General features: G+C 38.1%; 1 protein-coding gene across 5 annotated transcripts in view; it reads right to left on the bottom strand.

The window, feature by feature from the left end:
• Positions 1-677: 677 nt before the first annotated feature.
• The window catches only part of LRP1B (LDL receptor related protein 1B), a 2,071,868-nt gene continuing 2,045,930 nt past the window's right edge, over positions 678-26,615 (bottom strand). For 2 of the 5 annotated variants that reach the window (XM_073647246.1, XM_073647247.1), the window contains exons 87-92: positions 18,760-18,873; positions 12,317-12,393; positions 10,410-10,500; positions 9,840-9,984; positions 7,592-7,690; positions 678-5,244 (exon numbers count right to left, since the gene is read on the bottom strand). In XM_073647246.1, coding sequence (XP_073503347.1) covers positions 5,104-5,244; positions 7,592-7,690; positions 9,840-9,984; positions 10,410-10,500; positions 12,317-12,393; positions 18,760-18,873 — 667 coding nt within the window. In that variant the 3' untranslated portion in view covers positions 678-5,103. The remainder of the gene's footprint in view (positions 5,245-7,591; positions 7,691-9,839; positions 9,985-10,409; positions 10,501-12,316; positions 12,394-18,759; positions 18,874-26,615) is intronic. The other 3 variants (XM_073647249.1, XM_073647250.1, XM_073647248.1) reach the window with 2 other exon arrangements.

Here is a 26,615-nt window from a genome sequence, read left to right as displayed (position 1 = left end):
TAGACAAAAAATATAAATGGATCTATGTACATTCGGCTTAGTATTTCTGGCAGTATTTTATTTTATACGCTTAGTGTTGTTTTTTGTTTTAATTTATGTTTAGCTATTTTGACCTACATTTTTATCTTAAAGAAACCATTTACAATTAAATGTATTACTGATCTTGTTATATGACAGAAGTGACTTTGGGGGCCATTTAGGTACTTCTACACCTCTTTAGTTGCCCCTCCTTTTTGGCCATTGGACGCCATCCAAAATGAAAATACTGTGCACTGAGATTTATGGAAAAATGCTAACGAAAAGACTCAAGTTTACTTATTTATTAAAGTACTGATTGAGAATTCCAAAATTGACTATAAGCGTAAGACATCCTTGATAAAATAATTTTTAAAAATAAACTGCAGTATCTAAATTAATAATGCAAAAAAATCCAAAAGTTATATGAAAAATTGGTTAGTAGAGTAGGACGATGTTATGTTGAATGGGCTGTGCTGCGGTAAATTAGAAGCCTTTTGATCTCCAAAATGGTTCTTTATTGTTCCAACGCATTTCGGTGCCAGAAAGGCATCTTTCTTGAGGTAAAAAATCAAATATTTATTGAGAGAGATGCCAGACTGTCGGTGAAACGTGTTGGAACATTAAAGAACCATTTTGGAGCACAAAAGGCTTCTCATTTACGGAAGCTCAGCCTATTCAACATGATATCATCCTTCTCTACTATTATTCATCTGGAAGAAGCTTATCTCCTCCAGCTACGGGACTACAGCAGCAGTTACACGCATCTACAGATGTTGTACCTTCATACAACACCGCCAGGTGAGTGCATACTGCCGCCTTTGCCTACCCTTTCCAGGAGATACTGCTCTATGTGTGTGCTCTGTCCCCCAAACAGTTCTTCATTAAAAAAGCTTATATCAAGTAATTTGAAGTGGGTTTAGTAAAGTTAGGCAGATTAATTTAAGGGGCTCAAGACCATTGACCTGTTAAGTAATCTCTGTCCAATGGATGAGCGGCTCTCAGGTCTCTTTATCTTATGGGATCCCCAATGCGGGTTTTGATTTTGAGTGCCGAAAAATCATCATCATCGCAGCATGATGAACAGGTGACGTTGTGCAAGCGCGACTAATCAAAAGCCACCACAAGGATCTGGCAAGGTGAAAGATTTGCAAGTCTCCCGTCCAGTGATCAGAGATTGATCTATCCATCTCTAGTATTTAGTCTTTTATATAAAAAAATGAAAAAAAAATAAAAAATTTCAATTCAAATTGAATTATAATTTTTCTTTTAAACGCAGATGTTGAATGTTAATATTACGGTCAGATATTTATATTATTTTATATATTATAAATGCATGGTATACTGCTCTAATATTTTAATATATCTGTGGAATCCAGCACCACATTTGGACAAAAAAATAAATATATTAGACCTTTTTTGGAAATTGCATTATATTTTTTTTTTCTACTGCCTACTTTTTAGAGAGGTTATCCGGACGATAGAACTTAAAGATTTGAAAAATAATTATTTCTGTAAAAGTTCTGTCAATTTTTCTAACATTCAGAAAATAGTATCAATGCTATTCATGATTTATATAATCTTTCTCAAAAATATCAGACATACAGGCCCACCCTAGGTCTCTTTTGACATGGTAACCAATTTCCTTCTTTAAAATTTAGGTATTCTGTAGAGTTGAGCAAATAGATTCACAGAACTCAGGTCCAGCGGCCATGTCAGTAGTCCATGGCCACCAGACCAGAGCCCTGGCTTCTCTTCTGATTGATTAGCCTGGCGCAACATCATTGGCTCCAAGATGCCGGTAAATAAAAAGATGTTCACCGGGCTTTGATCCAGCGGCCATGGACTACGATTGTGGCTGCTGGACCATAGTTCTGCAATTCTTTTTACTCAACTGTAATATTTTTTTTTTACAAAAATATCAACTTATATTATTTTTAAGTAACCACAATCATATATATATATATATATTTTAAAATTTTGTTGAGTTTTTTAACTTTGTAACTGTTCTCTCGGGGCTAAGCCAACTATTAAAAAATGTCTATTGAAAAGACACAACTTTATTACTAGGACAATCTTATTAATAAAAAGCGAGCAATTTATAAATTTGCAAAGAATTTAAGGACCCATAAACAGCGCCACTCTCAAGTATAGTCTGTGTCAGGTATTGCAACTTATATTCATTCAAGTAAGTGGGGCAAAAACAGACACAACCCAGAGATAAGAGAGGCACCGTGGCAGGAAAATAAGTAGACCATTTGTGCTAATCTTGGAAACTTTTTTAGTCAATGAAGGAAAAGAGAAGTCTCAGAGTTAAAAGCTAAGTTCTAATAAATTCATTCACGCTGTATGTTGCTGTAGAGGATGAGAATTCATGGTGAAAGTTTAAAGTCAGTGTCGTCCAGCAGGCAGAACTGTGTTAATGTAACACACCATACTAAATAATGTACTGTGACTCTAATGCCAGATGTAACCGGCCCGATTGATGGGTTTCATGACCGGAGCCAACAGCCTCATAGGCATAAATGAATGTTGACTTAAAGTCAAGAGATTCTTGGCCGATCTAGACATTATGGTCTGTACTCAGCACATGGATGTCAGAAGTGTGAAACAGCTAAGGCCACATTCACACTAGTATTTATCTTTAGAACTTTTTTTGGGGGGGGGGCGTTACATGTGTCTTAAGAAAAACACTAGTAAATCCAAACTTTGGAGGATCCCATTTTTTATATGAATTTTTGTCAGTGGAATTAGGATTTATTCTTTATAGGGTTTACACTTTTTGGTGAATACGTTATAAGGCTCCATTTCAGGCATTTTCAGATGTTCAGATATTTTGGGGGGGGTGTCTCCCTTTTTCTAAGTATTTATTTTTAAATATTACAAATAAAAGCAGAAGAAACTAACAAAAATGCCAAATATGAGCATGCCCCTCTGGGATCTAAAAACAAAATTCAGCATGGCTGCACGGATGGTTTTTCCTTTGTATGGTGACTTGACTGAAACTTTACCACGGGTTTAGAATCAATATAAATGAATGGAATCTGTGAACTGATTTGTTTGGAGATTCTGGCCCTGATTCATCAAAGCTTTAGTTGCAAAAAAAATGGCTCAATGGCTTTGAAAATCGCAAAATGTTGGTGCAACTCGAACTTGTGCCAAAATTTTGCAAATTTTAGTGTTTATAAGCCCGTTTCTCACTCTCATTTTGGCAGAGCTTTGATGGGACGGGGCATGACACCACAGCTCATCTAATACATGGTGACATGTGACATTCCCTACAACAGAAATCTCACTCCAGTCCAAGACTGGAATAAGATTTATTTTGTGGCGCATGGAGGAGTCCCACCCCTTGTCAGATGTTCCAGATTTATGAAGAAGTGTCTACCTCTTCATAAGTCAGAAGCATCTGACACAATGCCCTCTCAGTTGTTAAAATCGCCAGACTTGATAAATAAGGGCCTCTATAATTTGGGGTCCTAAAAAGAGAAACCTGTCAATAAAAACATTGTATATACTAGTTTCATTGAATGTATTAGTTATTTAGCAATTTTGACACCCCCATCCTCTAAATCCTCTAAAAAAATAAAACATGTATCAAAATATACTAGGGTGAACCTTATTTTGGTCTAATAACCAGTAATGAATACTTAAAATGTGATTATTTTTTTTTGCAAAATTGACTGTGTTCTGGATGACCCTGGCACAGAATAATTGAAGAGTTGAGCAATACATTCTAAGCTCGAAAGAAAAATGCAAATGTTATAAAATGCTGAAAACTATTTGTATAAAAGAAAAATCTAGGCAAGCATTCAAGGTCAATTTAAAGGGAACCTATCATGTAGAAAAAAAACACTATTAACCTGCAGATATGGGTTAATCTGCAGGTTTATAGTGTTCTACGGTTGCCCGGCACCTGCACTGAGAGTCCAGCTGCCGGGAGGAAGTTAACTTTATGCCTCCCGGAAGACAGCTCGGTATTAGAGACGGATGTCAGTCAGTACCAAGGACGCGATTACAGCCACCACTCATACACTGAACGGTGACTGAAAGCCCAAGGTTGCTTGGATGAAGGAATAAAGTAAATTTCCTCCTGGCAGCGGGACTCTCAGTGTGAGAACTGGGCATCTTCATATCTGCAGGTTAGTAGCGTTTTTTTACAAGACAAGTTCCCTTTAAAGCCTTTTGCTCATGAACATATTATGGCTCCACACAACTTGTGAATTGTATGGAGCTGGTATATTGCATCCAGCCCTAGAGTAATGCTGTTTGAATCGTCCTGAAAAAATTCATGACATGTTCAACCGGATGCCATATTACAGATCTATTCTCCCCAAGAGGCTTTGCTGCCAGTCCAATGGCTATGTAGTACCAAGTTACAGGCTTTATCCACATGGCTCACCTGTCTGTATAAAGAATTAGGAAAGTATTAGCAAATATATTGGGGTACATTAGTTTTGTTTTCTCCTAAAAATTCAGCTTAGCCTCACACCAAATATTCTGATTGCATTTTTGAAGAATTAAATTATTTGTGAACTATTCTAAAGAAAGACTGATAGACATTCCAATCATCGGCATGTACAAAAAAAAATTGTGGTTGACTGATAAGTGCTTGTCTATTTTGCTATAGTAATCTAAAGTCTATATCCCCTATCACACAGCAGACTGGATTTCCATTAGACACAAGAGACGATCCCGGTCCATGATTTCATAATTCAAACCAATGTCAAAGAAAGTTCCAATTGTTTGTACTTTTTAATGAAAACTCTAATATTGAACCTAAAAAACTGTTCTTATAAAATGAATTTCTCATAGTCCTTCCTCTACAGAGGAATAGTGTGTTCTTTTAGGTTTTTATGAAATAAAATGATCTCCTATAACAGCAGCATTTATAGTTTAAATCGTACTGTAGTGCAGTTTATTTTTCATAAAAATACCATACAAATGGTCAGTCTAGTCATCAGCAAAACAAAGAAAATGAAAAAAGAGGTAATGCTGATGACAAAACAATTATAATACTGTTGGTACATAGAAAAGTAATATTTTATACATTTATACAGAGTATAAAAGGTAACGGAACAGCAGGAATTAAGCCACAGTCTCTCGGATCGTATTTTCGATTTTCTTTGGAAGAAGTTCTCGTCTTTCTTCTACGCTGATTAAGGAATTCCGACAATTGTGTCCTTCCACAAAAAGTTTTGCATAAACTGGGTTGGAGTAATTTGTTGGCTGTGATACAATAAATGGAGAAAGAAGAAAATGTTAAAATAAAAGTATAAATTACAGCTGTAAAACATAAAGTAGATGATGAAATACTCTGCTTATCTTGTGCTGATCTTGAAATAAATTACTTTTCCTCTTGGCTCTACATATCCTGAGATGAGTTTCTCCTGATGATGAACTTTCGAAAATATCATGATTTCTTGATACTTTGACAGGAGTTCTTTATTCTACAGTAAGTGTGCCTATATGTGAGGTGCTATGAAAATGATCAAGAATGTTGCTAGTTTGTCACCAAAATATATTGAATTTGTGTTGTGAGCTCTTTACAAAATTTGCAAAAAGTCGAGATTGGACACATCTGTGTATTTAATTTTGTAAGATAATAGAGACTGTAAGGTTGCAGGCAGACAAGTCCTGAATGGGAGGGATGTGTCACCGAGGTGGCTAACCTTGGTGATGTAGGACCCAGAGACAAATGCTCCAGTACAGGAAGTGTTGAGAGTTTTTTTTAATGGGCTCAGATTTTGGGTCTGGTTTTAGGAATGACTAGAACAACTGGGCGGGACTGGTCATTTCATTCTCCTACCAGGACTTTGTAGTCTGTTTAAAAGGAAGCTGATCTGGCTCATTATATGCCTGGGAGAAGAGGTGAAAACAGCTCTGATATATTGCTCTGCTCTGCTAGAGGTTGATTAGGTCCGTCAAACCTGTGTCGGATAGATGGACTGTTTCATTTATTTTGTTAATTTATGCTGGAGAAAGGCTGCTTGCCTTCCGTTCTGCTGGAAATGTATGCATTTCAATAAACCTCCCATTTAAGTCCAAGAAACTGCTAGTGTGAACGTTACCAGCTGCCTACAAGCGAGTGAATCCTTATAAGATGATCAGGAAGATTTGCACCTCACATCAGCTGCCCACCAGAGCCTTGTAAACTGTCTCCTACCTTCTAGAATCCCCAGCACTTCTTTTGATTTGTAGGACCAGTGTGATATTATTGTGCTGGACATACTAATCAGAAGAGGCTTCAGGGGTTCTGGCAAGTAGAGTTCTGGCAGATTCACAGGGCCTTGATCGGCAGATACGAATTATCGATGTGGCCACTGGACCAGGGTCAAATCTAGTGGCTATCATTGCTAATTTGACATCATGATGTTAACAGATACACCCCTTAGGTCAGATACAATGTATGTTGGTGCTGAGGATTTATATATTTGCACATTAATCCACACTCTACAGTACCTTGTATAAATATCTCTATTACAGAAGACATAGACTGTAAAGTCACAAAGGTAACTGTCCCCGCCTCCTGTTTAATTGAACAAGAAGATAAAGCCCAGGCTGAGGTTGATCTCTGACTTCCTCTTCATGTTCAGGTCATAAGAAGGTGGAGACAGTGACGTCGGTGCTGATTGGGTGCCGGGGTCAAGTGTCACAACACTGCACGAGAGTCCCGGGGAGAGCGAGTGCTGAAACCACGAGAACGGCGCCAGCACGGGAGGTGAGTATAAGCTTTTTTTATTTTATCGAGGCCAAGCGTGGGGTATGAGAAGGGGTTGTACTAGTAGTGGACAACCCCTTTAATGAATTATTATTGGACGTTCCGCTTCAGTTTTGCTATCTGAAGCCGGGCCCCCTATGTTGCATATCCTTCTCTCCCACTACTGACAGCTTTATAATATGGGCAAAGAAGGAGGAAAACGTATAATGAAATGACAATTCTCAAGGTGAGCGTGTGCCAGTTTTCTCAGCCACTTTTGTAGGTCCTCGTCAGGATGGAAACTAGTGTATGTGCAATGCATTTCATCTAAGGTTGTGGACTGAGATTTTACTACTTATTCTTCCATCTGCAGCCATATGGATTGAAAGACACACTTTTGGGCAGGTATGAGAACCAGAGGAAATGGCTTTGTAGATTCATTAGTAAGTTGAATATGGTAATGTTTAACATATATTTGGAAATTGTACATCTAAAGAGGTCAACCTTAATATTAAAACATCCATAGTCCACTGTAGTTGTACATTGTATAGCTATATGCTTGATTTTTTTTTTAAGGATTTAGCATTTTGTTGTTTTCTCATAGACAAATCAAATGAATATGGGCAGTAGAACACCTGTTCTAATACAGTGCAATTTTGGCAATGCCAAGGTACCATAGTACTAAGATATAAGATAAGCAGGCTTTCATATGACCAAGTCAAATATATAAAACAAGTATAATAACCACGAACAACATGAACACATACACAAGCACCATTGGTTCAAGATGAAATTGAAAAAAATTAAACTTAAGGGAAAAATTAAAATAAACCATGCAATGAAAATGCATCACATAGCAGGCGATGTCCTTCTCACCCCTGGTGCTAGTGGTCCTTTCAGATCTGAATTTAGGTAGATAGGCGGTGCGTTATGGGCCAGTTTGAAAGCCGCAGGCCCACCTGCTATGAACCTGGACTGTATGTAAATAATACATATATTAATTTCAGATAATTATGAAGATTTACCATATAATTGATACTTCTTGAAAAAAAAATCTAAATTTTTCTTGTGAAAAATTATGAAACTGTTTGCCTTTTTTCAAAACATGTATATTACATATAAATCGATAGAGCTCCAATGTAAAAAAAAAAACACATATTTTGCACAAATCCAACTGATCGCCATTGTGCTGGAATCTGAGGGACAGAAAGGGGTTAATAAAAATCATAAATTGTTATCCTCACCTGTCCTGCCACCATGGCTCCCCAACCAGTTGCTCCTCTTAAGCCTACTTCTTGTTCCCAGATCTTCCGGTGCCACTGACTAGACCCTATGTCATTTTGGGCACAATGCACATCATTATCTGCCTAAGACCTAGTCAGCGGTGACGCCGGAAGAACTGGAACAAGAAGAAAATGAAAAAGAAGAGATAGACGACTGGGTGGTGAACTGCAGCGGCAGAAAATATATGGAGAAGCTGAGAAGAGGTAAGCACAATAGATTATTGTTTTATAACCCCTTTTCAGCCGATACAATTTGAATTTCACCAAATTGGAGTGAATTTCGAGAGTATCGCTCAACTCTACTCCAGCTCCCTCCCACCAACTCATCTGCCCACTCATACCAGTCTGTCAATTACTATAAGAAGGGAAGGGAGAGGTGGGAGGAAGGCCCCCCTTATGAATATGCAGAACTCATAAAATATATGCTCCTATTTGCCAAACAGTGTAATATCTTTTGGGCCACCCTATGATGCTCTTACATAGGGTGGCATAAAGGCATAGGCTGATTTCTGCCATACTGCCCACATTTGAATAAAAAATGTAGTCATTATTTATAGAAAACAAAACTACTGTTACATATTTGAGAAGTGTTAAAGAGGAGATAATATGCTCTTTGTGTGCCAACTGGATTCACCGAGACTTTCCCGCAAATCACTAGCTAGGCAGAAGAAGCTTTTATGTTCTGAAGCTTGATTTAAAATTGTTAAATGACTGTAAAATACAATATGTTATTCTTCAACCTGCTTTGTTATTGCGTCCATTAGACCAAACCTGTTGTCTATTTCCACTTACTTTACCTTCCCAGGCAAACCGTACCTGTACATAATGGGAAATGATTTCAATAACAAGCATAATAAGCTAGACAAGAAATAAAGGCTTTGCACTCGACATGAAAAAAAAAATGTCATTTTACTTTGGCATTTAAAAAAATGTTTGGCCGAATGCTGAACATTTTATTTTCCAGCTATACATGTGGCTGATACAATTAAACCAATGAGAGTAGTCAGTGCGCTACAACAATGTGAAGGTACACATGAATGCAAACAAATTAAATGGAAAGGTTAGATTTGTATTTTATTACTCCGGGCCACACAAAGAATCGGAAAATAACTTTCAAAACTTCATTATAATTTTTTTAATCTGTAAGTTTATAGGTAAAGTAATATAATTATTTCTGTCGGGCAAAACAGAATTCTTATTTTCTTTAAATAAATTTCTTTCTCTGTAAAAAAAAAAAATGAAAAGTTATGCAAGGATTAAAGATTATATTCCTCTCTTGCACAAAGCAAAAGCAGGAAATTTTGGGATGACAATGTTTTTAAGAAAAAATTGCTCTTTCTTTAGAAAAATATTTAGATTTGAGAGTCCTCAGTGGTTGATACCTTTTACATTATTGCTGTTACACACTTTGTTATTCCATCCCCTGCTCTTCTTTTCATTCCCTCTCAGAACGTCTATCTTATGGGTTCATTGCCGGTGAGGTGAGGCGAAGCCATTTTTAGTGGCCAGCACTATAGTATGAATTTCTATACTCCACTTTACTTGTAAAAGAGAATCCAAGCTACAGATATTTTCTCCCTCACCTTTCCTTCTAACATATTCTAAGATGAGTGATCCAACAGGACCAGTTTGGAAGTAAAAAATTATCGTGATTTTTCAGTACTCTTGTGTGAGATGTTTATAATGTACAGGCGCATCTCACAAATCTTAAATCTTGAAATGTCTTTAAGACAGCTAAACCTATATTTAAAGGGATTATCCGGGAAGTTGCTTCTTTTTTTTTTGCTATGGAGCTAAGATCATCACAACACAAGTCTTACTCAAGAAAATGGTCACTTTACCTTGTCTAGTTCAATGATGAAATTTGGGTCTAGTAACGTCCCATCGTTGTGGTCATGGTCCACCTCATACATGTTATAAGATGGATTTCCAATTTCAACATTCATTCCTCCGTTGATTATTGGTTGTCTTCTAATAGTTTTTGCCCTACAGTTATTTTATTAAAACAAAAAGAAGAAAAACATTAATTTGAAGTAGAAGCTTCACATCGGAGTCTTAGTGATTAATAATGCGAATTCAGAAAATATTCTCTCAACTTGTAGAAACTTAAGAAAGTACAACTAATTTAGGAAAAGGACTTTAAGACTGTGTTCACGTGCGTTTTTATTTCTTTTCTACAATCGCGGTAAAGTTGCATTATTTTTTGCTACAATGTTTGAAAATCATGGCAAAAGGGTGCGTTAATGCCGTAAACGTGGCAAAAGGACTCAACTTGTTTCCAACGTGTGAATGCAGCCTATTAAAATGACAATCAGTCTCCAATAAAATAAATTTTGTAAATATATTAGGAAATACCACAATAAACATTGTGCTAAATTAACAGCGTATTTCATTTCATGTGCATAACTTACCTTCTCCTTCTTTTACAAAGTATAAGCCCGATAACCAAAGTCGTTATTAAAGTCACCAGAAGAATAAGTGGAACAATAATTGCAATACTTCCTATGAAGAAGAATAACAATGATATTAGGAAATGATTTATAAAAAAAAAAACATGCACGAGTACTTGCAGAATACTATATGAGAACACTAAAAATTAAAAGAACTGTAAAATTGGGGGCCCATCTTTAGCATAGGCAATCAAAACAAAATCAGTGCGGTTCTCATCAGTAAACTACACATTTGTTTGTGTCATATAGAAAATTGGATATCGTAAATTTAATAAATGTAAACCAAACATAGTTTTAGCCTAGGGTCACACGACTGTTTTCTCTCCGTCTGAGAAAATTGGTCCGATTATGCTAATCAGACTTTGATCATAGTGTGACCTGATTCTTTCGGATGAAGAGAAGATGGTAGAAAAAATGGCTCCATTTTCTCCACTCTGTCATTGCGTGGAAATCAGACTGCATTCAGATGTCATCTGTGTGCAGTCTGATGTTTTCCATGGATTCATTGACTTACATGGACGAACTCAATCCAATAATCAGAGCCTACTTGGGCATGCTGCTATATTTCCCCGGACTAGCTTGGTTAGAGGAAAATATCGGACATATGCACTGTCCCATATCATAACCTAGATCCAAGTGCGATCTAATGCTTGGACGGGTCCCACTTAGACCAAAAATATGGTCATTTGCATGAGCCCCTAGGAGGGACTATCATAACCTGAATAAAAGCCGAGGCACGGAATGCAGCAGTTATTTTACACTGAATCTGAAAAATGAGAAGAGGTCGCAAATCACAGCTTAGCTGTAGAGATAGGGATTAGGCACTGAAATACTGAATATATACTGCAGACCGTATATTATTAACACATTAAAAAAGTGCAGCAATGTTTACCTGCCCAGGTCTCAGAACTAATGCACAATCAGGATGCAACAAACCCATTTTATCTCCATTTGAGAAAATTGGTCCAATTATGCTAATCAGAGTTTGATCAGATCAGATCAGAGTTTGATCAGAGTTGGATGCGATTTTCTCGGAGGTGGAGAGAAAAAAAAAAGTTTCTCCACCTTCTCTTTTATGTAAGTCTGTGAAAAATCATGGACCAAGCGCTCTGAGGAAAAATTCAGACATGTGCACAGCTCCATAGAATAACATTGGTGCAAGTGCTATCCGACAAAACGAATTGCATTGACTTTCTGCTATTTTTTCCCTGGACTGGCTTGCTTAGAGGAAAATATCGGACATGTGCACGAGCCCCTAGGAAGGACTATCACAACCTGAATAAAAGCCGAGGCAGGGAATGCAGCAGTTATATTATAGTGAATCTGGATAGTGAGAAGAGGTCACAACTTAATGAACATCTATAATCCATTTACCTATAACCATAGATTTTCTTTTCTATTTTTTATTTACTTTATTGCATTCATTATTTAGCTAAAATAATGTGATATATCGGTTTTCATCCATATGGATGAAGTCCGTTGATTTTCACGCACTCATTGACTTTAAAGGTATTGGATCAAACTTGGACATGCAGGGATTTTTTCCTTGGACAGTCTCTGTCCAAAGAAATATTGGACATGTGCACGGCCCCATAAAATAACATCGTTCCGGGTGTGATCCGATGTTTTTTTGGGATCACACTCGGACCGATCCTACAGTCGTCTGCATCTACTCTTAAATGGGAAGATCCAATTATGAAAAATTTGAAAATTAACATTATCCTATAGACAAGATAAAAAATAATGCCCTACACTTTACTTAGAACTTTTTAGTCATAATTACTGATAAGTCCGGACCTTGTTCACTTTAGAAGTGCAATTCAACAATACGTTTGTAGTCATGGTGGACGCTAATTTGAGACACTTACTTGATCCGGCATTGTCAGACTTACTGCTCTTGGGAGCCGGCCTCTCGCACTGCTTTCCTGACCAGTTGGCTGAACATCTACAAAGATCCAATTAAACAGTGAAATTAATGGATGCCAGCTGTGAGCCAACTAACCTGCTAAAAAGTACGTCATAAAAACTCAACAATCTGAAAATCTGACACTTAATGCAAAATATAAAGAATGAAGCTTTTGTTTAAGAAGATTTATTTCAAACTTTTGCAAAATGTTGAATCAGATCATGTTAATGTCCAATCATTAACTTTCACATCCACCTTTGAGATAAGCTGGAATAGAAATTTGATTGCAGGCACCACCGTGAGTACTTTATGGCTCTGCCAGACTGTTATTAGCTATATTATGCATTGACTAGAAAAAAACTATTGACAGTCATTGATCCTAGAATGACTACTAAATGACCTTGGTAGTTGTATAAAATTAGAAAGAAAGGTTTTTTTTTCTACCTAGAAAAAGCACCACCAGTGTCTATGCATTGTGCTTGGACTGCAGCCAAGCTCCGTTCATACCCAAGTTTTGGACAAGAAGGCACTTTTTTTTTTCTTAGTCGGCCATTTTACATCTTAGTGTCAAAAGTCCTAAACGGGTTGTCAAGGACTAAAATACTGTTGATCTATGCTTTGGATAGGTCATCAATTTCAGAATGGTGGGGGTTCAACCATCAGTGTCCTCACCAATCAGCTGTTTCCTGTAGCAAAGGCCAATGGAAGTTTACAATTCGAAGAGCTAGAACACCACAACTCTGTTCACTATGTGGAGCTGTAGTACCAGAAAATGGCCAATATACAGAGTACAGAGCTTTAGGCTTCCTTGTCCTACAGTCAACCTCATCTCCAGGTACCAGCTGATCATGGAGATGTTGGGTGTCAGATCTCCACTAATCTGATATTGATTCTTAGAAGGTCAGGAATTGCAACTGTAGACTGGTTGTATATAATAACTGGGCTTCAGGAGTGGTCTTGGGAGTACAATGGACAGTACTCACAAGATTGTCATACTACATATATCCATCATGGTATGGAAAACTGCACCAAATGATGATGGCTATATTCATCATTCAATAATTCCTATTGTCACCTTTGCTAAATTGCCACTACAACAAATCAAACTTTGCTGCTCGATCTTTTATGTTATTAATATACAGTCAAGAGAAAAATGAAGTACATGGTCAGATTTGATTCAGATGCAACTGAACAAACTCTAGAAACGCTTTCTCCTGGCAACGCTACCAAACAAACCTACTTGTTTAGTATTTTTTTTTAATTGTAATGTCATGAACTTAAATAATTGACATGCTGAAGCCTTTAGAGTCTGAGCTGTAGCTTTTGGATTTTTGCAATTTCTCTGAGCAATGCATGGTGTGACCTTTTGCTGCATTTGCCAAGATGTCCACTTCTGTATAGATTGAGAACTGTCTGAAATGTTTTCCACTCATGAGTAATCTCTCACTGTAGAATGATGGACTCCAAATTGTTTGGAAATGGCCGTAAAACTTTTCCTAGATAGAAGGGCAACAACAATTGCTTCCCTAAGATCATTGCTTATTTCCTTCCCCCGTGATATTCAGTCAATGTATGACTGTATAAAAGCAGAAGTTTGGGCAGTCAGTCTGCTGGTCTGGAGGATTCAGATAGTCACATTACAAATGAATAATTAATAAATGGCATTTGATTGGCAGCAGCAAGCTGCTACTTGCCCTCTTAATACCTATGAAAGCAGTAAGGGTGTACTCAATTTTTCACACAGTGCTTCTGAATTCGGGCTTAGGTTTTGGACAAAAAATAATTGCACAGTGTAATTTGTCATGTGTTGTTCTTCATCTGGGGTTGAATTTATCTAATTTGAAGACCTTCTAAGGACAATTTGTTTTCCTATTATGTCCTGATACATAAAAACATAAAATGTACTTTGCTTTTCTCATGGCTGTATATGGCTATTTTTTTCATTTATGTGCATATTCCTTTTAAGCCATTCTTTAAGAAAACAATTTTGTAAACACTTGCAAGCAATATCTTCTCCGTTGATTAACCATGATGTTTCCTTAGGACTGCACAGAAAAATGTGTTTCATGCATACATAAGAAATAACATTGAGCTATCGATGAGGGAGATGAAACTGCGTAAAGCCTAGCTGTGTAAATCAGTAGATTACATTTCCATGATGTAACTAGTCTGTAGGTTGCAAGATAAGGAATGCATTTTCTGGAGCAGTGGTCTCCAACCTGTGTCTTTCCGGCTGTTACAAATCTACAACTCCTACAAGTGTCACAGTATTTCCATCGTAGAATATGATGACATATTATTAGGTTATACCATGAAATTCTAATCATTGAGGGTCCTGGGCAGAAGTCACATATTTTGCTCATCTAAAAACAGCTTTGCAGCCTTACAAATAATCAGCACCACTTCAGCATTTTTTCTATTTATTGCAGCGCGGGAGTGGTGCAACTAATCTAAGTTCCCAGCCGCCGTTTTCTTCTGATATCGGTGCTGCTCCGATTGTCTTGTATCGCTCCAGTATTTGCTGGGTGAGCTGGAAGTCACAATTCAATGTAAATGTATGAGAACCATAATGAAGCCAGAATGAAGCTCTCATGGACTTACATTGAGAGCGTGTGACCTTTACCTCCGAGTTCCAGTAAGTCAAAAGTTGCATTCACAAGATGGAGACACAGCACTGGAGCGGCGCCGGGAAGAACTGAAGATGGTGACTGGTAAGTGGAATACCAAGGTCAGGAAACTTAGATTAGTTGCACCACTCTTGAGCTAAAATAAAAAAAAAATGCTGGATTGGTGCCTTAAGCCTGAACTACAAGTCTATCCTGAAATATTTTCAACAGCTACAAGCACAGCACTTATAAAGATGTGTCCACCATTAAAGACTTCATCCACTGATTTGATATTGATAAACTATACTTAAAATAGGCCATTAGTATCAGACCAGTAGGGAACTGACATCCGGCAACCCATCCAATCAGCTCAAAGAGCATCTCTGACTCAGGAGGCCCCAACAGCCTATTGATTTCAACAGGCATTGTGTAATGCTTCATGTCTCCAGTGGAGGCACTGCAGGGAATATGAACACTTGCTACATGGTAGCATCAAAAATCTAAGTTGATCACTGTTGGAAGACTTTCACACAAAACAAACTCTGAAAATTCATAGTCTTTTTGAACCCCAGAATTAATGTGTGATATGGAACATTCATGGTAGAATGTTCCATTCAGTAACGGTGCACACACGTTCAACGAACCAAAGCCACACAGTTAAAAATCCGTCCAATGTAATGGATTGCTTTATGGGAAAACATCATGATTCCTTAGACTTTCATTTCATTGCGGATTGCTAGTTGGATTTCTGATTGCTTCCCTTTCTATTTTTTTATTTAAGGGTCTTGACCCCCGAATGCAAAGTCTTATTCATCATGTGAACAAATGATCAACAATCAGAGAACACGTACAAAACTAATCACGGGAGGCAAGTTGTTGTTGGATATGCTAACTAGGAATGTGACTGATTGAAAAATACTTTACTTTGCCTAGAAATAAAAAATGAAATCTGGACTTTTAACGAAAAGATACAAAAATTGTAATAAACATGATTTTAAAACAGTGATCTCCGACTTTTATATTTTGATTATAGAATTTTATTTAGAAAAAAAGTCTCTTGGTCCAAGGTCAACAAAAAGCAGCACGTCTGAAATGTATTTATTGCTGTGAAATTTGGCGGGCTTGTGCCCTGAGGTTTTCGATGAGTTGTTAACTCGGCACCATGAATCTATTTAGATACAAGACTAAGGCAATGATTTTCTGCACCAGGGGAAGGATCTTCGAGCTACAATTCCAACCCAGAGCATTCCCATTACTTTCATGACTTAGACCTCTTGTAGATTGCAGCTCCCTTTGCTTGAAGCTTACAGTATATCTAGCTCTAATTAAGTATGAATCTGATAAAAAATAAATCAGAGCAGACTATATAGAGTTGGCCTTCGGAAGTTTCTTTATAGTCAAGCTATACCATGTAAGATACATTCAGAAGATGCATAATAATTGCTTAAATGAAATTAAATGCTCAGTAGAAAAAAATGAAAGGATTTTCCCAAAATTGGGAGAGTGAAGGAATAAAATAATGTTTCTTACCACTCCAATGCACTGCTACTTCAGCACTTCAACACTAGTGCTTTCGGCCAGACCAGAAGTGATGCCGTCCTTTCCATCAATCACCTCAATGCTTAGATCATTGACTGGCTGCTGAGTCAGGTGATTGATAAAGACTTAGGACATTTTTAATTGTGATTGAATGACATCTATCGGTCAACTGAGACAACCGTCAATCAGTGGCATCAGCAGTCATTTATAGACAGGGTGTCATCACTTTATATTCCGGCAGAGACCATTGGAGTGGCAGCATTTGGGCAGGGACCATTAAAGAGGTTGTCCACTCCTTTTACATTTATGATCTATCCTTAGGATAGGTCATCAATGTCTGATCGAAAGGGGTCCAACACCTGGCACCCACGCCGATCAGATCATGAAATTTGGAGGCTAGAAAGCGGTGCATTTCCAAAGATAACAGTTGAGAAAAACCCTTTCAAGGAAAAAAAGAGTTACTTGGTAACAAGACAGCTTGCCAAAGGTGACTGGTTGAAGATTACTGCAAAGCACAAGGTTATGAACAGATAAAGATCAATTAATAAAGTGGTAGGAATGGTTTCAAAGGTAGCAGGCTGTATTCATAAACCAAAAGAAATTTGTAAAAAAATGCTTCAAATTTTACACAACTTTACACGATTTGACATTTTTCTTTTTCTCTCAAATGTAATTGTAAAATGTTTTTAAGAATAAACTAGACCCAGGTCTTGAGGGTAATCGGAAGTATTTTTAACCCATTACTGTTCTGAAACCATTCCTTGGAGTCACATACACAGTACAAGCAGAATAAAATATGATGCAGTTTAGCAGATGATGGTGAAGAATATCCGTATCACATTCTGAAATCCCTGTCCCCACAGCTTGACTATCAGGACGATTCCAGTCAGGTGAGAATATTCCTGCCATTATTTATTCACATAGGTTCGGGGTCCCCACCAATGGCTTTGGAGCGATATGAGGCTTATGATCCCCCAGTTGTGTGTTACATAGTTATGGCCATAGGCATTGGGCGGAATGTGACACCAATCCTGACAATATTGTTAAAGCATATTATCCAATAAGCACTTTGGATCGTCTAATATCAAATCTAATTTGTCAGGTTAGGCTAGATGCAGATGACCGTGTATTCACTCATCTGAGAGAATCGGGTTGATTATGCAAATCATACTCTGATCAAACTCTGACCAGAATGTGAGTATAGTGTGATCAATTCTCTTGGATGAGGAGAAGATTGATAAAAAAAAATTCTCCATCATCTCCATTGTGTTAGCCTGTGGAAATCGGATAGACCTCAGATGTCATCCAAGCGCTGTCTGATGATTTCCAAGCATTCCTGGACTTACATGGCACAGTGCAATCTGAATATTAGATCAAACTCGGGCATGCAGCGATTTGTTCCTTGGTTTGAAGAAAAGATCTGACATGTGCATGGCCCCATAGAATAACATTGATCTGAGTGCGATCTGATGTTTTGTTGGATTGCACTCGGACCGAAAATATGGTCATCTGCACCGGCCCTAATGCAATGGGAAGGAGGAATTTTGCAGGCTCTTTTAGTGATTATGGGGCTACCAGTAATCATGAGTGTACCGGTGATCATTGGAGTACCAGCAGTAAGGCGTTTCTCATCTATCCTTTGAATAATTGATAGATGTCTTTTTTGGGATAACCACTAAAAATTGTGCACGCAACACAGGCACAGAAAGTGACCACTTCTCCTCTAAGCCAGAACTGTGCTCAAAACTGTTGTCACTTTCCGTACCTCAGTCCAATGAACCCAAGGAAAAATATCTCCTCCCATGGTAAAAAAAAGCAGTAATATTTATACTTAGAAGAAAAAAAATTATTGGGAAAAACTATTGCTTCTACTGGCAAAAATATCAATTATGACTGGAACTGTCCTTTAACTCGTCTTTGAAGTACTGTATTTTTTAAAACCAGTAAGATAATCCTACAGTATGTGAATACACGCAACATTTTTTTTCCAATTAACAACATCTAAAGTTGACAACATTATATAACATTCATATGGGAACATCACAAATGAACTTTTGGGCTACAAAATAAACAATAAAAATCAACAAAAGTAAAACCTTTCTTTACAAAAATAAAAGCACAGAACATTGCGCGAGTTGTCTTCCATGTTAAAATAAAAAATATGAGACATGTCGGGTTATTGTTCATGGTGAAAGTTCCAAATGATGAACAGAAACGGTGTCAAAACAAAGAACAGCGTTAAGTGGAAGGTTAAACCTACTTGCATTTCGGATCATTAAACGCTGTTAAAGTGCAAATTCCCTCATTCTGACAGTAGTAATCACAAGGGTTCATTTTCTGGTCACAGCGCTGACTTTTAAACCCCATAGAGCATCTGTAGAATTTCAGTAAGACAACTCCAATGAATAGTCAGCCAGTCTCTCCAGTATCCTAATGTTTCTCATTGACAATGGATGGAACATCACAAAGTTGTCAGCTAAACTGTTCAAAAATAGATCCTGTCTCCCCAAACAGTCGATGCACAGTTTACTCCAGAGCCCATACTGGGTGGCCATCATTTTTTGGACTCAACCAATTCACTAGGAACTTTTGTGTCTAAAATTTGCAGTTCTAATATGGGTAATAAAAAATGCATGCTAAGGAAACTCAAAGGATGACATCTTTTTAATGTCCCCAGGATGAAGCATAAAATAAATAATCTGAGCACTTACCTCCCAGACCTGCACCTTTACTCCTAAGTCAGCACTGTGTCCCTTGGTGACCACATGAGATAAACATAAAAATGTAACATTGATTGGGTGACGTGACCACCAGGAGACTGGAAGAATAGTGCCGGTTCTGGAAAAATCTAGTTTTTTTTTAAATTTTATGTTCCATCCTGGGGCTATTAAGAAGGTGTTATCCAGTAGTGCACAATCCCTTTAAAGTAAAAGTCCAATTTTAATACTATGTCCATTTTAGGATCAATATTCTGCTCGGAATCATTTCATAATATAGCCGCGCTAGAGATAGAGACCTCTTCATGTGATACAGAACTCTAAATCCCCTTCTCTATGCAGCCATAATTAAATAAGTAAAGTCTGACAGCCTGTAGCCACCACTAGGGGGAGCTTACTGTATACAGATGTATTACTGAGCTCAATATATTTGTATATATAAGTATATACATATACTATGGCTGCACAGAGACAGAATTTTAGGATTTAAAGGAAACCTATCACATTTATCAATCAGTCTGATCTGCCTACATCATGATAAAGAGCAGGAAGAGCTGAGCAGATTAATATATATATATATACAGTACAGACCAAAAGTTTGGACACACCTTCTCATTTAAAGATTTTTCTGTATTTTCATGACTTTGAAAATTGTACATTCACACTGAAGGCATCAAAGCTATGAATTAACACATGTGGAATTATATACTTAACAAAAAAGTGTGAAACAACTGAAAATATGTCTTATATTCTAGGTTCTTCAAAGTAGCCACCTTTTGCTTTGATGACTGCTTTGCACACTCTTGGCATTCTCTTGATGAGCTTCAAGAGGTAGTCACCGGAAATGGTTTTCACTTCACACATGTGCCCTGTCAGGTTTAATAAGTGGGATTTCTTGCCTTATAAATGGGGTTGGGACCATCAGTTGTGTTGTGCAGAAGTCTGGTGGATACACAGCTGATAGTCCTACTGAATAGACTGTTAGAATTTGAATTATGGCAAGAAAAAAGCAGCTAAGTAAAGAAAAACGAGTGGCCATTATTACTTTAAGAAATGAAGGTCAGTCATTTCGAAAAATTGGGCAAACTTTGAAAGTGTCCCCAAGTGCAGTTGCAAAATCATGAAGCGCTACAAAGAAACTGGCTCACATGAGGACCGCCCCAGGAAAGGAAGACCAAGAGTCACCTCTGCTTCTGACGATAAGTTTATCCGAGTCACCAGCCTCAGAAATCGCAGGTTAACAGCAGCTCAGATTAGAGACCAGGTCAATGCCACACAGAGTTCTAGCAGCAGACACATCTCTACAACAACTGTTAAGAGGAGACTTTGTGCAGCAGGCCTTCATGGTAAAATAGCTGCTAGGAAACCACTGCGAAGGACAGGCAACAAGCAGAAGAGACTTGTTTGGGCTAAAGAACACAAGGAATGGACATTAGACCAGTGGAAATCTGTGCTTTGGTCTGATGAGTCCAAATTTGAGATCTTTGGTTCCAACCACCGTGTCTTTGTGTCACGCAGAAAAGGTGAACGGATGGACTCTACATATCTGGTTCCCACGGTGAAGCATGAAGGAGGAGGTGTGATGGTGTTGGGGTGCTTTGCTGGTGACACTGTTGGGGATTTATTCTAATTTGAAGGCATAATGAACCAGCATGGCTACCACAGCATCTTGCAGCGGCATGCTATTCCATCCGGTTTGCGTTTAGTTGGACAATCATTTATTTTTCAACAGGACAATGACCCCAAACACACCTCCAGGCTGTGTAAGGGCTATTTGACCAAGAAGGAGAGTGATGGGGTGCTACGCCAGATGACCTGGCCTTCACAGTAACTAGACCAAAACCCAATCGAGATGGTTTGGGGTGAGCTGAACTCAACAGTGAAGGCAAAAGGGCCAACAAGTGCTAAGCATCTCTGGGAACTCCTTCAAGATTGTTGGAAGACCATTTCCAGTGACTACCTCTTGAAGCTCATCAAGAGAATGCCAAGAGTGTGCAAAGCAGTCATCAAAGCAAAAGGTGGCTACTTTGAAGAACCTAGAATATAAGACATATTTTCAGTTGTTTCACACTTTTTTGTTAAGTATATAATTCCACATGTGTTAATTCATAGTTTTGATGCCTTCAATGTGAATGTACAATTTTCATAGTTATGAAAATACAGAAAAATCTTTAAATGAGAAGGTGTGTCCAAACTTTTGGTCTGTACTGTATATATATGTATATATATATATATATATATATATATATACACACACACGTATATACTGTAAATATTGGTATACTTACTCATTTAGCATTTGTCGGGATATTGGCATTTTTATGCCATTTTCAGCCAGCTGTGCCTACTCTTTGAAAACTGGGCTGAGCTTGGAAGGAACCGGGCATGACCAAACAAAAAGTGGCATAAATTCTGCCAAAAATGTACAGTGCGTACGGAAAGTATTCAGACCATTTTAAAATTTTCACTCTTAGTTTCATTGCAGCCATTTGGTAAATTCTAAAAAGTTCATTTTTTTTCTCATTAAAGTACACTCTGCGCCCCATCTTGACTGAAAAAAAACAGAAATGTAAAAATGTTGCAAATTGATTAAAAAATAAAAACTGAAATATCACATGGTCATAAGTATTCAGACCCTTTGCTTAGACACTCATATTTAAGTCACATGCTGTCCATTTCCTTGTGCTCCTCCTCGAGATGGTTCTACTCCTTCATTGGAGTCCAGCTATGTTTAATTAAACTGATAGGACTTGATTTGGAAAGGAACACACCTGTCTATATAAGACCTCACAGCTCACAGTGCATGTCAGACCAAATGAGAATCATGAGCTCAAAGGAACTGCCCAAGGAGCTCAGAGACAGAATTGTGGCAAGGCACAAGGTTACAAAAGAATTTCAGCATTATTCAAGGTTCATAAGAGCACAGTGGCCTCCATAATCCTTAAATGGAAGAAGTTTGGGACCACCAGAAGTCTTCCTAGACCTGACCGTCCAGCCAAAATGAGGAATCATGGGAGAAGAGCCTTGGTGAGAGAGGTAAAGAAGAATCCCAAGATCACTGTGGCTGAGCTCCAGAGATGCAGTAGGGAGATGGCAGAAAGTTCCACAAAGTCAGCTATCATTGCAGCCCTCCACTAATCGGGCCTTTATGGCAGAGTGGCCCGACGGAAGCCTCTCCTCAGTGCAAGACATATGAACGCCCGCATAGTTTGCTCAAAAACACATGAAGGACTCCCAGAATATGAGAAATAAGATTCTCTGGTCTGATGAGACAAAGATAGAACTTTTTGGTGATAATTCTAAGCGGTATGTGTGGAGAAAACCAGGCATTGCTCATCACCTGCCCAATAAAATCCCAACAGTGAAACATGGTGATGGCAACATCATGCTATGGGGGTGTTTTTCAGCTGCAGGAACAGGACGACTGGTTGTAATTGAAGGAAATATGAATCCGGCCAAGTACAGAGATATCCTGGATGAAAACCTCTTCCAGAGTGCTCTGGACCTCAGACTTGGCCGAAAGTTCACCTTCCAACAAGACAATGACCTTAAGCACACAGCTAAAATAACAAAGGAGTGGCTTCAGAACAACTCTGTGACCATTCTTGACTGGCCCAGCCAGAGCCCTGACCTTAACCCAATTGAGCATCTTGGGAGAGACCTGAAAATGGCTGTCCACCAATGTTCACCATCCAACCTGACGGAACTGGAGAGGATCTGCAAGGAAGAATGGCAGAGGATCCCCAAATCCAAGCGTGAAAAACTTGTTGCATTATTTCCAAGAAGACTGATGGCTGTAATAGCTCAAAAGGGTGCTTCTACTCAATACTGAGCAAAGGGTCTGAATACTTATGACCATGAGATATTTCAGTTTTTCTTTTTTAATAAATTTGCAAAAATTTCAACATTCCTGTTTTTTCTCAGTCAAGATGGGGTGCAGAGTGTACTTTAATGAGAAAAAAATTAACTTTTTAGAATTTACCAAATGGCTGCAATGAAACAAAGAGTGAAAAATTTAAAGGGGTCTGAATACTTTCCGTACCTACTGTACACCAGCACCTGACTGGCATATGTTTCTATGGGTAGATGCCCCAAATTCATTAAAGAGGTGCTCGCCTCTTAAAGGGAACCTGACAGCTTCCCAAGGCCACCCTAAACTGCCACAATGTATTTATTGCTAAGTTTATACCCTTCCTACCGATTGCTTTTTATAGTCTTATTGATTATTGCGTATACCAGAAAATAATTTTATAACTGCGGGGCCAATATACTAACTAGTGGGTGACTGGTCAAGGCGGTAATGTTCTCCCCAGATTAATCATCCCATGTTATAACGCCTCTGTTAATGTAACATGATTTGCAAGAGCGGTGTCACCCCCAGCATTTGGCAAATCTCTCCCTCCTTGACAATGTCCACTAACCCAGGTGTATGCCCCCTGGTTTCATCGGCACACTGCATGTATGTCATAGGACACTGTTAACCATGAGATTTGCAGAGCTGGCGGTTATGGCTGGCTGAGTCTTGTGTCATGGCTGCCACTCTGGGAATTCGCAGAGCGGCGATAAAGCCTAAAAAATGGCTTGTTAGGAATGGTATAACGACAGCAATAAATACATGGTGGGAGCTTGGGGGCATTTGGGAAAGTTGTCAGGTTTAATGAATTTGGTGTATCTTTTCCAGCGTGTCCTTCATTAAGACTGGCAAACAGAATGCCAATCAGGCAGGCTTGGACATGCCCACAGGAGAAGAGGAGAATCCTCCGGTGGGCCACCCACCCTCTTATATGAGCAGTACTTGGAACAATATACTTGAAGCATTATGTACAGACAAAGACAGCATCTTATTCACTTAACAATCTACCCAGTTCATTCTTCTATAAAATTGTGATTGAGGATAATGTCACATTTGCATGTAATTGTAAAGTGGGACCCTGGAGTTGGTTACTGGTGGGCCCTTGGCACCCCAGTCCGACACTGGCAAACAGGGCTAAAGATTTTGGAGTGGATCAGAAAAATACATCTCTGGGAAGATATAGTATACAGATAAAAAAAAGCAATAATTGGATAATCACACTCTGTGCCCAAGTTTAGACCATATTTTGACAAAATTTCCTAGGGAATTGATTGCGGATGGACTTTCATGCTCAGACCAAAAAATAGTTGCCTTCCATGGAGTAGTCATCTTAAATGTTTTAAAAAAAAAAATAATTTTGTAGCAAAATTAATAAACTTGAACATTAAGGAATAAACAACACAATGTTACACAGCGTCATGTACTCACACAATCATAATATGCAATTATTTCAATTTTTTTCTACTGTATTTTGATCATTTGTATTAATTGATTTAGTCGGAGTTACACGATTATTTTCTCCTCCGTGACTATATTCTAGGTCACATTTCACAAAAGTCTGAAAGAATACAGCAAGAGGAAAAACAACAGAAAGATTGAATATCAGCTGCCAACAGTAATAAATGTACTCAACACCTTTCAAATGCCTTTGCTCCGGCTTTTGTTTAGACTTTTATTTATTTTTTTTACCTATGACTTTTTATTTCTCCGCTGCTCTTCTGACAGCAATGAGCGAGAGGCCGTTGGTCGATGGTGATACATTTAATGGGATAAGTATAGATGTAACGTAGTTAACATCCTTTCACCTTGCTAGCTTGCTTGGGAAGGAGACTAAATGGGAAAAAGGCAATTAACCTTCCGACCTTACTTCTTCATCCTTCTTCAAAGGTGAACTTCAACACCCCTTTAAAAAAAAACACTTACTGGATACAGTGTTCCTTACCTCTGATCTTGGAGAAAACTGAAAATGGGAATACATTTTGTTTTACAGGACGCTTTAACCTACTATAACGAGAGATAGAATGTGATCTCTTTTCGGAAAAATCAAAATTACCTAAATTTGAACCTAAATTCTTTTTAAACCTAAGCTACTACAATGCGATATTTTGGATTACATAAGGTTCTCAAGAAAATAACACTAAGATATATTCATACCTTTTTGGAAATACATTTTTGATGAAATGTTAAAACAAATGACTTCATCCTCCATTTTATTTCATGTCAATGGGGCTGATAGAAATAGACGAGTACTGCGCTTGGCTTTATCCAACAATCCCGAAAACAATGAATGGAGCAGAGGTTGACCATGTGCACCTCCACTCCATTCAGGATGGAGCTGCAGAGCTTGGTTTTCTTCTCAATCTCGGAACCACTGAGGGTCCCAGTAGTCAGAACCCCAGCAATTAGCAAGTTATCTCATATCTTTTATATAGGAGCGGAAACTTGTGATTTTGTGAATAACCCTTCATACTAGATCCATTACCGGTACTTTACCATTAAAACAATTTCAACTGGCTAAAATGTACAAAAAGGTTAGTAAGTAAACAATGGAAGTTTCAAAAAACTCTTTAAAAGGGTTGTCCGGCCTTAGGCTAGACGTCTGCAGTGGCTCTTGTGAAATCTCACGCCGTGTACACAGCGCACTTTGAGGTTCTTCCGGTGACAGGGTGGCAGTCATGTGACTGCAAGTATTCAATTTGCATACATACGGTCACATACCGACTAGACATGAGCGGCCTCACTCAATGCAAGTGTATTGAGATAGGCCGGACATGTCTAGTTGGAATGTGGCCGGAAGTATGCAAATCACATAATTGCAGTCACATGACCTCCGCCCCGGGTACCGGAAAAAACTCAGAGTGCGCTGTGCACGCGGTGTGAGGATTCACAAGTCTGTAGTCACATAGAGTCACTGCGGAGTTGTAGCCTAAGACCGGACAACCCTTTAAATTATAGTTGGCAACATCAGTGACTTCTGATATGCTCAAGCCAACCTTTATGATCTCCATGTTTACTATTCTTTGTATTATTTGTTTTGCTTCATTTTAATTTATTTTTTTCCTCTTAACTTTAAACTAAAACAATGAGAAAAGTAGAAACTTTAAACTTTTTTAATTTATACAGACTGTAATTTTCTGTTAATATAGTCTACATGACACCTAACTATTAATTTTATGTCTTATTAGACTGTCGTGTTATTGGGATGACACCGTTTCTGGCTTTGCTCTACTTAGAGTCAGTCTTGGCTTTAATTAACCTAAATAAATTTTAGGAAATATTTAGATTTTTTAGGAATTTTATTTTCTTGGTTACGACCAATGCATATTGAGTGAAGCTGTGCCGCATAGCTCTGTTTAATCTTTACATCCAGTTGACCCTAGAGCTTATAACAGCTGATTGGTGGACGACACACACCTGTTATTCCCATCAATCTCATATTGATAGATCAGGAAAATTGAATGTCCTTAAATCAAACTAAAAGTGCATTTACATTATCATTTCACAATTATCTTGCAGTGCAAAAAGTTTTCTGAGCACCCAATGAAT

This window comes from Phyllobates terribilis, unplaced genomic scaffold (genome assembly GCF_046119375.1).
Source record: "Phyllobates terribilis strain yellow unplaced genomic scaffold, ASM4611937v1 Scaffold_9__5_contigs__length_417890890, whole genome shotgun sequence".
In the NCBI taxonomy this organism is placed as follows: domain Eukaryota; kingdom Metazoa; phylum Chordata; class Amphibia; order Anura; family Dendrobatidae; genus Phyllobates; species Phyllobates terribilis.
Note: the sequence above shows the minus strand (reverse complement) of the source record. Positions and strands in the feature narration are given on the sequence as shown.